General features: G+C 44.1%; 1 protein-coding gene across 5 annotated transcripts in view; it reads left to right on the top strand.

Annotated features, from left to right (window-relative positions):
• AKAP9 (A-kinase anchoring protein 9) overlaps window positions 1-12839 on the top strand; it is a 1384828-nt gene that overhangs the window by 982891 nt on the left and 389098 nt on the right. For all 5 annotated transcript variants that reach the window (XM_085631105.1, XM_085631108.1, XM_085631107.1 and 2 more), the window contains 2 exons: window positions 6387-6563; window positions 6667-6771. In XM_085631105.1, coding sequence (XP_085487231.1) covers window positions 6387-6563; window positions 6667-6771 — 282 coding nt within the window. The remainder of the gene's footprint in view (window positions 1-6386; window positions 6564-6666; window positions 6772-12839) is intronic.

The raw sequence follows: 12839 nt of genomic DNA, 5'->3' as shown, positions 1-12839 counted from the left end.
CAGTCTGGCCGGGAACAAGAGTCTGTATGGGAGGCCACGTGCTTGGAGTTTCTTCTTGACTGCCATATAAGAGTGGCGTTGCTGTTGTACCTTCTTGGTGTAGTCGGGAAAGAGGAGCACCATGGCGTTGCCGCATCGGAGGTCTGTGCGAGAGCAGGCCTCTCTCAGTATTGCTTCCCATGTTCTTGAAGATAAGGATTCGTGTGATCATGGACTTGTGTGGTGCCCCCGGGGGCGGCTTAGGAGTCCAGACCTGTGTGCTCTCTCTATCAAGAACCAGGGGGACAACTGATCCGATGGCATCCAGATCATGATCCAGGTTTCAAGGAATTCTGCAACCCACAGAGACTCGCTGCCCTCCAGGGTCCCAACGAAGTGCACATTTTTGCACAAAGATCAATTCTCAGCATCTTCCATGCGGCGATGGAGCTCTGCTGTGCATGTGAGGAGGCTGGATACCTGCGATTTCAGGTTAATGACAGCGTCCTCCACCGTGGACAGGCTCTAGCTTTGCACAGGTCTTGGCACAAAAGAGCAACGTCCACCCTCACTCCAATCTTTGCTTTCATGGCTGCTTGAGAGGTCTGGATGGCTTGGAGGACCGTGGCCAGGTCTCCCTCCGAAGAGGTTGGCTTCTCTGCGTTGCTGCCCTCAGTTTGTCCAGGTCTTGTTTTAAACTGGTCCATGTGTGTCTTGGAGGCCACTGGATGGGCAGATCTATCCATGCCCGTGTAGTCAAGGGGAGCCAGCAGTACAATACTCCTTCAGAGGAGGGCACAACCCGCTTGCCACAGAACTGTGTTACGCGTTACAACAAACAAATGATGGACGGAATGCTGACAATGCAGACATTCTCCCCCAGTCAAGAGATCTGGGTTAAATCCATCGTTCTTTTGCCCACTACGCCACCCCAGTTTAGACATGGCCATATGCAATCAGTCTTGACCCTGTGCCTCATGGGAACACTCCAGCCCGAACTGCCAAGCCATGTCTTTCCTGGACTGGAATCAAGCATCCTAGGACCGGTTTCTGGCTATCAGCCGTCATCAGCCAGGATAGCTTGACTCCAGTGGCGTAGTGAGCACGGGTCCTACGTCTTGGAATACCCATCCCACTTAGGGCGAAAAGCGTTACAACAAACAAATGATGGACGGAATGCTGACAATGCAGACATTCTCCCCCAGTCAAGAGATCTGGGTTAAATCCATCGTTCTTTTGCCCACTACGCCACCCCAGTTTAGACATGGCCATATGCAAATCAGTCTTGACCCTGTGCCTCATGGGAACAGTCCAGCCCGAACTGCCAAGCCATGTCTTCCCTGGACTGGAATCAAGCATCCTAGGACCGGTTTCTGGCTATCAGCCGTCATCAGCCAGGATAGCTTGACTCCAGTGGCGTAGTGAGCACGGGTCCCACGTCTGGGAATACCCATCCCACTTAGGGCGAAAAGCTTTACAACAAACAAATGATGGACGGAATGCTGACAATGCAGACATTCTCGCCCAGTCAAGAGATCTGGGTTAAATCCATCGTTCTTTTGCCCACTACGCCACCTCAGTTTAGACATGGCCATATGCAAATCAGTCTTGACCCTTTGCCTCATGGGAACAGTCCAGCCCGAACTGCCAAGCCATGTCTTCCCTGGAATGGAATCAAGCATCCTAGGACCGGTTTCTGGCTATCAGCCGTCATCAGCCAGGATAGCTTGACTCCAGTGGCGTAGTGAGCACGGGTCCCACGTCTGGGAATACCCATCCCACTTAGGGCGAAAAGCGTTACAACAAACAAATGATGGACGGAATGCTGACAATGCAGACATTCTCCCCCAGTCAAGAGATCTGGGTTAAATCCATCGTTCTTTTGCCCACTACGCCACCCCAGTTTAGACATGGCCATATGCAAATCAGTCTTGACCCTGTGCCCCATGGGAACAGTCCAGACCGCCGAACTGCCAGGCCAGGTCCTTCCTGGCCCAGAAACCAGCATCCTGGGACCGGTTTCAGGGTATGTCACCCTTCTTCAGCCAGGCTAGCTTGAATCCAGTGGCACAGTGAGCAAGGGACCCACGTCTGGGCATACCCATCCCACTTAGGGTGAAAAGTGTTACAGCAAACACAGTGGGACGGGTATGCCCAGACGTGGGTCCCGTGCTTTCCATGCCACTGGAATCAAGCTATCCTGGCTGAAGAGGGGTGACACCCCGAAACTGGTCCTAGGATGCTTGTTTCCAGTCCAGGGAGGACCTGGCTTGGCAGTTCGGGCTGGACTGTTCCCATGAGGCACAGGGTCAAGACAGATTTGCATATGGCTGGGTTCAACATGGAATGGCATGGTGAGCATAAAAAACGATGGATTTAGGCCCAGATCTCTGTATTGGGGTGAATGTATGACATTGTTCTGCATTCTGTCCATCAACTTGTTTTTGCATTTGCCACAGAACTGTGGCAGCACAAGCAGCCGGGCCTCAGGGGGAAGGCGCACCCCAGCAGCACCAAGGAAATCAGCACATCTGTCACCCAAAAAAGTTAGGCTTTGCAGACAGGGTGTTGTAGTTTGCCACTTTATTGTCCTTGTCGAAATTGAGGCAGGAGAGTAGGAAACCGTAAATCTGGACGATCCACGTCGACTGGGCTAAAGCTCTTCCCCCTGAGGATCTCGCCTCACGCACTGCAGATAGGTTGTAAGGCCCAGTTTCAGTAGCCAGGACTCATGTTGGGTTGACAAAGTCTGTGAGTGAGAAGACGGCACTTTAACCAGTAAGTAAAGTGAGGCAGGGCACATGAGGTCCACCAGTGTTGGGGGTTCAGTCAGGTGGGCCACAAACGCCCCAGAGGTCAAGGCCTAGGCGCAGAGGATCAGTGCCAACAGCATGCAAGACAAGCCACCAATCCGCCACGCCCCATCACAAGGCAAGTTATCCCTTTGTTGCTCTTGTGGTGGAAGGGGGACACCCGCTGACTGCAGGAGTGCCCTATCTCCAGCCCGCCTCTCAGGCCCGATGTTTGCTGTAGTAGATGGAGGCTTGCCACGCAATCAGGCAAGTCCGCGGTCCAGAGGAGTGCATCCAGAGCCTCAGGGTAATGTCCAATCGGTAAAGCACTCTTTTTCTGCAGGGAGGTGTGGTCTGCCGAGGTTGGACATTGTGTTCAAGCAGTCTCACGTCCAGAGAGCTAGGCAGAGGTCGCAGGTGACCAAGGCCTGGTCAGATTACCTCATTGAGGCCAGGCGTGGCCTCACCACTGAACACTGGGCCCCTGCCACTCTTCTGAGGATCTTCTAGGTGACGGGTACATACAGGCCCCGGGGAATCCAGGTCCGTGCTACCAGTCCTGCACTAACCTGATCCAGCCTCGTGGGGTCGCAAGGTCACTCACCCAGTATACACCAGCTCTGGGCAGGAGTATAAGTGGGACCGGGTGGCACAGGCACGGTCCCCAAAGCAGGCAGCACCAGGGATCCAGAGGTAGTGTCGCTTGATGGCATGTATCGGAGGCACCCCAAAGCGCGCCACCTCTCACGACTCAGCAGCTCTGCTGGCTCATTATTGTGGGAGCCGTCATGATGAAAGAGAGCGAGCTCCTCACAGACTGGCCAGTATGCAGGACTCTGATGTCATCTGCATTCATGCAGCGGACAGAGCCGGCTCAGGGGCAACAATAGACTTTGTGGTGGCAAAGTAGGGTTTCTGATGGCTTGTGGGTTGCGGTGGATGATGGAGGGGTCAGGAGCATTCTTAGAGTGTGACCGCCATCTTGACGCTCCAAGCCACGTCCTGCCTACACAACTTTTATATTGTCTTGTCTGTGTGCCTCCAATCCTTCTCCAGGATGGTAACATGGTCCTGCTGAGTTATGGATACACCGTTCAGCAGACAACCAACAATTACCACTGACATACACAACCTTGCTGCTTTGGATCTTTAGGAACCAAGGACTACCAGATCCTAAGTCTCTCATCTGCTGCAATCTTGATCTAGTGCCCTGATTGAGTAGAGGGGCCTGATGACTGTGTGTTGCTTTTAACCAGGTGTCAGAGGGCAAAGTTATCCTTGAAGAGGGCAGTTACTTGCATCACACTCTGAGGAGGCTCATCTGTGCCAAAAAATGATTGACTTTGCTGTTGTCCGATTTGGTTTGGGATGTCAGTGAATCTGGAGCCCTTTGGGATATTCTTCTAGTTAAGGTTAATGTGCTGATCTGGAGAGGACAGTGTCTCTCTGCAAAGCCCCCTTTTGCTCATCCCCATGAAATCATACCCTTCAGGGGGTTCAGTGCTGCCCTTGACATTGTTACAATCTGCAGTCATTGACAGAGCATTGTGCTGAGAGTCATTCAATGACCATCTAGGGAAGTGTGTAGGTCTCGTCTTCCCTTGATCTCCATCGATCATCTCAGTGACGCTGTCAGGTGCCTCCATACCGGGCCAGTGGCTGGGTGGTGCCTGCTTTTCTGTATATGTGACTCATCAGTCTACTTGGTTGCGGCTTTCAACCCCTTCTGTGGCCACACAGCTTTAAGGGGGCTTCGCCCCTCTTTCACAGCACCATCAGCCATGAGTTCTCCATGACAACTGTTACTAGTTGTGTCCATCACATCTTTGTTCGGAATGTTCTCAAATAGAAGTTGCATTCCCTCCTTCTGTACTGGATTGTAGTTGGCTAGCATTGTTTACTTAGGACAACCTAAATATGTGAACGGGCTGAGCTCCATCCTGCCTCTCACTAAAAAGCTGTAACTCATAAGCGTATGATCTGAAAAGACTTTTCCAAGAATTACCTCTTTATCTACTATCTGGGTCATTAATGAAGACACAGAGAAGTACCAATGTGTGTTCTTTTTCTAAAATGGAGAATGGGGGATTTTCTTTGACATTTAATTTTGATAGGTATCTATCATCACAATGACTATATCCATGCATTTGACGTTTTCTGTCATGACAATGTCAACAAGCACATATTTGACTTAGCTGTGAAATATTTATATAGCAGGGCCAGCTGCACAAAACATATTTTTCACTAAGTCAAATTGAATTACTCTGACCATGACACGCCTAGACTAATGCAACAAATATGATCTCCCCAGAAACTCGTTGCCATTCATTGGAACCAAGCAGCCAGATTATGTCTAAACCTCTGAAAACATGAATACATCAAGCCTGCTTTGAAAGCCCTGCACAGGGCAAAATAAAATTGAGTTCTTTGAAGCATCTTTAAAGCCTCTTGGGGCAAAGGGCCAATTGTAGAGAATGGCTCTGCACTAAACTTCAGCCATAAACATCTGATCATTGTGCACCTATCTAATCCACCAACGATCATTCAGGAGGCTGAAACACATTGGCAGATCACTGGGATTGCAGAACCCCTGGCTGTGGCATGTTCGCAATCCGTGATTGAAGGTCCAAACCCAGTCACCTTTGAATCGGGAAACTAAATAAATCTGAACTATTCAGAAAAGCTTCCTAATTGAATTCTACATATTATGGGGTTGTGATCAAGGAATTTGCACACAAGCATTCCCCAGCCACTTGGACTCACCTTTCCTGTCTATTCATCTTACTCTATTTTGTCAGTCCATGTAGAGCTCTGAAGTAAGCGTAAGGTAAGATGCACTGTTGTGCAAGAATACCAAATAGATACTATAATGAATCCATTATGTGCCTAGAGTTGATGCCTCGAAATAACTAAAGGTGAGTTTTAGCGGAAGTGTAGTGCTACATTCTGGTGGTGTTAAGTCAGAAACCGGCGCAATGATTCTCAGCAGTCTTCTAGACAGTATTGCAGTTTGCCTTTGCAGCACTGCACTTACAATAATTTGTTTTGGCTCCACCTGTATGGCTGCCGTACCACTTTAAGCAGTCACCAGCCCAGTATGAAGTTCAAATTCAAAACTAGACTAGAGGGCATTAGGTTAGAGTATTCTATCCTCACCTAAACATAGACTATGGTTTGGTTATTAATAGGTAAAGTAATATTTGACACATAATGTTTATTTTCTGCAAGTTAATTCTCTAAATTCAAGTTCAACCCAGGTCCTTTCAAATAGTTTTTCTTGTCCTCTCCCACAAAACCTTCAAAAAACCCATGTTTGACTCCTCATTATGTGGCTACCTGCATTGTCAGGATAATTGTGGTGGTCATGATTTATAATTGATTCCTTTGGCTTGCCCAGTCTCTCATCTTATTGGAAACTTCAGCTGGCTTTGATGGAGGGTCCACACCAACAGGTTTTGAAAACAGTGAAATAGATAAACAAGGTGTTTTAATTTGCAGAAATAATAAACAGTTATGCACTGGAAAGCTAGGCTTGTAGAAAGGTCTGAAACAAAACTTGCATCATTGATAAATTTGCTTTATGTGATGTTGACCATGTTTTTGTTTTGAATCTAGGTTGAAAGGCTGTCGAATTATCTCAAGGAGAAGACAGATAAGTGCAGTGAACTCTTACTCTCAAAAGAACAACTCCAGAGGGATGTTCAAGAAAGGAATGAAGAAATTGAGAAACTGGAGTGCAGAATAAGGGAGTTGGAGCAAGCATTAATCATCAGCACTGATGATTTACAGAAGGTAATGTTCTTCATTGTGGAAAATCTCGTATTGGTATCAAAAGCTGTTAGTTAATGAAAGGTTTTGTAGCTATCGCAACTAATATATTACATTTTCCCAAAAGGTGGATGAAAGGAAACATCTCACGATCATAGAAGTTAAGGGGGAATTGCCACTTGAAGCGCAACTTCAGGTGGAGCGAGAAGCAATTGACAGAAAAGAAAACGAGGTATATGCTTTGATAATGCATGTATACAGTTAACAAATGTTAATTCCTGTTGATATAGAAATATGTTATGCCTACGGTGCAGTAGCATAGGATATCATTAATATATGATTGCATTCAATTTTAACTGTCATAGAGTTCAAACTTCTGCATTGTACACCAATTGGTTTTGGTTCTAGTTCCCTCCATTTGTGTGGGGACAGTACAGCCCTTTTGCAGACAGTGGCATGGTGTAAAATTATTCATATAACTATCTATTGAACTTAGTCCTGCATCTTGCATCGAACAAATCTTATCTTCTTTAGTACCAACATAACCTCCATGATTAACTCCTCGTTTAATCAATGTACATACTAATGTTGATCCTAACCAAGTGAGAATGTAATCATCTGACCACAATTATACCTCCGTACTTGCCAAATACCCACCAATTTCTGATCTACCATACCCCAGAAAATTTCTGTAAATAGTAGTAGCAGACCAATTACAAAAATATGATGTCCAAAATCATCTATTGTATGTCCTTCATTCACCAAGCTGCTCTGATTCTGACTGATCTCTCTGCAGCTAACAAAATGATTGTCTATCACATTCTGGTGTCAATAATGCGAGATTGGTTTAGAGTATCTGGGAATGCTTCAAATGTGGATTGTATCCAGCAAGTATCTATGGGATGTATGTAAGCCTTCCCCAACAAGGAGATGGGCGAAACCCAGTGATCTAACCTCCTCCTGCTATTATTTAACTGCTACTGGCACCATCTCTCTCCATTTTTAGATCAGTACAAGGTCTACTTGCAAATGTAAACCAAAGGAATAGATATTTTAGGATTCTTTGTCATGGGGCTTCTAGACTAGTATAATGTCAAATGTATGGACTTTCCAAAATCCTTATTGGCAGACTCCAGACACTCCAAAATTAGGCTGCTAAAATGTGTCTGCACCTGCAAAGACGTGACTGAACCAAGGTAGCTGTGAAGGCACACTAAATTGTCTCAAGGTAAACACTATTACTTGGTGCCTACTGGCATCCTACACTACTCACCAGCTTCTAAAAATGACTAAGAAAAATGAAGCCTTCTTGTGGGCAAACCATAAAGGTTAAAGGAGTCTCATCACTCACCAATTGGTGACATGCTTCATCATCTGGGTTCTCCTCTCGGCTGTAAACCCTAGTACAGCCGAGGGCTACAACCCCCTCACTGTGAGGGAGGAGCTCTGGGATTTTTTATAGGAACTCATAGGATAGACTAAAATCCACAGTAAGATGAGCTGAGGTCTTTTATAGAGTGACGGGGCGCAGTGCAAAAAATGGGAAAAACAAGCAAAGTGAAGTAAAATTGGCTACTAAGGGAAAATATGTTGATTATGTATCTCTTAGTGTCAAAGTTAAAAACCGTGCTAAGGCAGTTTTGAAAAAATAAACTGCTGCTGTCTAGTTTCGAGGGTCGGTCTACATGTTTCAGCTATAATTGACCTAGAGAGTGTCTAGCCTTCCTCAGGACCTACAGGACCTAACAAGTAAGCTACTGCGTAAAAGTGCAAAATCAACATAAAAAAGGAATGAAAAAAGTACAACTAATCGCACCAATTGTTTGATTCCTTGGTACATCACCTGTGTGGAGAAGCAAAGATAACAATCAAACTTTTTGTAAGATACTGGTGTAGTAGTGTAAAAACTAACATAGGAGCAGTTATTGAATAATCAGTCTCCTATCCACACATTATGTGTAGCAATTTATGACCATCTTGTTACTTACCCGAAATGCACGGGTAAAGAACCTCCCCTCACCTGGCCACTGCTCAGGACGTGAGGCACCGCTCTAGATAGAGTAACGCAAAACCAAACTTTAGTGAACTATGAAAGACTGGTTACGGTTAACAATAGATTTGTATAGCAAATCAATCTAAACATAAAACCTACGGCAATATTACGCTTTTACAGCAGGCCACTGATGTTCGCAAAACTCAGTGATCATGTCTATTAGGGCATAGGGTCAATAGAACCAAACTGAGTCCCTCTCAAATAATAAACTAATAAGGTAGAACAGTTGTGTTTGAAAAACAGTGATCATCTATATTAAAACACGATGTCCATAGGCAAAAAATCAGTCCTTATCAAGTAGTAAACTCAATTATTCTTATGAATATGGTACTCTAACCAGAAGGTTAACATCAGAAGTAGTAGACATAAACTCATCTGGAAGCACGTTCTTCAAGAGAGTCATTCAAAGCAAGTCACCCTTCATATTAAAGAATGTATACTCGCAGAGATCGTTCTAGCTCATTTATCCAAACAACCACACCTCAAATAAGCAACTCACCTATCCGTCGGTACCCCGGGCTTCTCTGAGCCATGGAAGGAGGTAAACCTATACGGACGGTAGTCCTTTTTGTGTGTGGCTTACTTGGAAAACAAGGAACACCAGTGGAAGTGCGGCGCGTCCCGAAGACGCTGCAGGGATGCTGGGAATTGTAGTGTCCCCTTACTGGCGGGAGATTCCAAAGAGTACTCTGTGCGTGCCGATTATTCACGCCTTGCCTAGGTCGGATGTGCACCAGTGAATCTATCAAATTGGAGCTTCTCTTTCGATATTTAAAATCCCCCAATGTTTGCGAATCGTTTGTTGAATCTTGTTGGAAAGTGAATGAAACGTGCTTACACATTTAAGTCTAGAGGCAGGAGGTTTAGGCTCTCGAGTTTCTAGTAACGACTCTTGATTGTTATTGGCTGCACGTTTCAACGATTGGCGTACTAGTCTGGTAGGATATATCCGATCTTTAAGTTTTAGCATGTCACCAATTGGTGAGTGATGGGACTCCTTTAACCTTTATGGGTTGCCCACAAGAAGGCTTCATTTTGCTTAGTCATTTTTAGAAACTGGTGAGTAGTGTAGGATGCCAGTAGGCACCAAGTAATAGTGTTGACCTTGAGACAATTTAGTGTGTTTTCATAGTTAGTTGGGACATGTCTCTGTAGGTCGTTAAACATTTCCCTGTGGACCCTCCTCTCTTTGTTTTATTATTAGCTGTGAAGGCACACCTCTGGCACTGGGAATATTCCAGAATCAAATTCAAGTCAAACTATTATCCACAAGGTCGAGTATAACAAAGTTCCTGCATGGCTGTAAAACTAATAAGACACTGCATCACTGCCAGTAATCTTTGGCCAGCATACGTTTACCTGTTCCTCAAACACTTTTTCAAATAACTGAAGCACAACAACTGCTCCTTAGGAGTAATGAGCCAATACTATGGAAACCTCAACCCCCCTACACAGTCCAGAACCAGCCTACCCCTGATTTAGGAAATCTTCTTAAAATTGAAATATTGATAACATATTTTTCCTGAAATCATAATCTGAAGGCCTGTGATTAAAGAGTGTTCGGTCAGTCCACCCACTTCTACGCTGCTAGACTTTTAACAGCCTATACTTGAGCAGTTTAATCTATATTTCTTGTTCTCTTTTCTTTGTGTACATTCCAGCACTTTGATGGTATTGTAGTAAACATATCAACCAACAGTTTACAAATGCCTGAATAAATAAATAAATAAGGATGATGTAATCATTTTAAAGAGCTACATTTCTCTGCTGGGCCCCTGCACGTGTCTCCTACAGGCTGTGCCAATGGCTCTAGTAATTTCCTCTCACACGTGACAACTTAAATTCTTGCCTTAGTTAATGAAAAATCCCTGGCTTAATAGTTGTAAGCTTTATGTGTTATTTTTCTGTGTGACATCATTGCTTTCTATAGATCATATGCTTTTATATATATATAAAGTATACATAAGTCCATCCTACAGCCACCAACTGAGGGGTAAACCGTTAGAAAAAGACAACCAAGCTATTATTTTCCAAAAATGAACTTCTAAGAAGTCCCTACCTCTGACTTTCGTCCCCATCGATCACTGGTGTTTCTCCATAGAAAGTCAACTTGTTCAGGTCATCTGGCTACCCTGTCAGTCTCCTTCCTATTCAGGGAATCTGGTGTACTCAAGCAGTTTAAATCAGAGTACTCTTAAGTATTTGGGGCAATTTGGTTCTCTAAATTCAATTGCTTTCCCTTTTTGAACCATCACCATAGATATTGTTTTCATATCCTGGAGCTCACAAGGGAAGAAGTTCCAGTCTCTCCTATCTGGAACATAGAATTTTTCCCACAGAAGCTGTCACCATATGTCTAGTGGCATGAAGCACTAGCGCCCGAGAAATGACTGAAATGGAAAGTCTACATGTTCAGCAAGCCAACAACGGTAAAGCCTGGCTATTTAAAGATGCTGGTGTGTAACATTTAGTCACTGGCGTTCAGTATACTCGATCAGAACAATTGGAGTATTGGATTGTCCCAAAGCATGTGCAGAAGAGTACCCTTTTCCCCACAGCCTCTCCATCATTGCAAAGCCTATCTATGCAAGCTCACCTTTGAATTATATCAAAAGAGCATATGTTCAGTTATTGCCTCTCTAGCTATGGAGGTTTGAGCATTGATACATGTTCTTGTAAAAATGCTGTTCAGATGTTTTCATAAGAAATCACGACCCATCTCCTCTGAACTCAGTTTACCTGCATAGTTACTAGTATGGGGTCAATTAATAGTATTCTGAATATTTAAGATTGCTGTTAGTAGCCAATGTTCCAAAACAGCATCCTGTCAAGATGAATTGGGTTTCATAAAAGGGTGGAGTTCCCAGTGTCAGACCTAATATTATCTTTATGCCATTTATCAGTTGTGACTTTTAAAGGTTTACTTTAAAGCCTGGTACTTTGTCATAATTGTCCATTTTATTCAACATAATCAGGAGGGAACTAGTTGGGTCTTTGATATGTAGTCAGCATGCTTAGTTAATTTATGTTCTAATATGTATTTGTGTAGTATTCTTGTTCTTAAGAATCCTTTCATCTGGTGATTCTATTATGAGAACACGTAGTAATGGAGAGAAGGGTCATCCTTGACTAGAATGGATCAAAGAATTCGTGTTCATTAACCCTACTGAAGGCCATCTGATCTTTATATCCTGCTAAAAACCAGTTTTAAAAAAAAACTGCTTCCACTACTGAATTTCAGAAAGGTTTTGCGCCAGAAATGGCCAACTGTTGAGTGAAAGTAGAAGGACCTGTTTGCGGAATCAACAGACAATGTATATCGGATGCCATATTCTGGTATTGTCCCCACAATTTCTGCCAGAGATGAATCCCAATTGATCTGTGTCTATCAAGCCAGGTAAACAGGGTTAAGTCTGGCTGATAAAAATGCTAGTACATAGTTTCATGTATACATTTAATAATTTTATTAGTCTTTCAGAACTACAAGATGTTTGGTGATTCTCTGGTTTGTTTATGACCAGGACCATGACCTTCCTGATAGACGGAGTTGTAGCTCTGGTCTCAATTAATGAATTGTATATTCTGTTCAAGACAGAAGCCAGTATGCTGAAATAAGTTTAATAAAAGCTGGTTGTGAACCTTTAGGGACCCGGAGCATTCCCCATTTTATATTTGGCTCTTCTACTGTCCACGTCCTTGATTGATATTGGTTTGTTTTGTTTTAGGAATTTTTGTGGAGAATAAAGAGCATTGTAGGTATACCAATACTCAGATGTGAGATGTGTTGTCTGCTGTGTAGAGTTCATTATTGGAGGTGATGAAAGTTTCCTTGTATCTCTTTGACCTAAGTGCAGAACATCAGAAGAATCTTGTACTCCATCTATTCCATTTTTCTACACTGCTCTCAGATTACAAGTAAAATGTCTCCCTAACATGTTGCCCCAATGATTGTACTTCCCATTGGTTGTCTAAGTAGTGTTTCCAACTTGTGTTGTATTTCAGATTCTGCGTATTGAATTTGGATGAAGCCAAGACCAAATGTCCCATTTCAGTTGCTTTAAGGGCATCCCAGATAGTATTAATTCCTAGGCATAGGATATCATGCCTTGGCAGTGAACCTGTTTTGTTGGGATCTCCATGGATTTCGGTTACTAAATTGAGGTCTTCACAAAGTATCAATTCCACATCTGCCCTTGTAAAAATGTCTGTAATTGCAGTATTGAGAAACTTCTTTGGATTGGATTTGG

The sequence above is a fragment of the Triturus cristatus genome, chromosome 10 (assembly GCF_964204655.1).
Source record: "Triturus cristatus chromosome 10, aTriCri1.1, whole genome shotgun sequence".
In the NCBI taxonomy this organism is placed as follows: Eukaryota; Metazoa; Chordata; class Amphibia; order Caudata; family Salamandridae; genus Triturus; species Triturus cristatus.
Note: the sequence above shows the minus strand (reverse complement) of the source record. Positions and strands in the feature narration are given on the sequence as shown.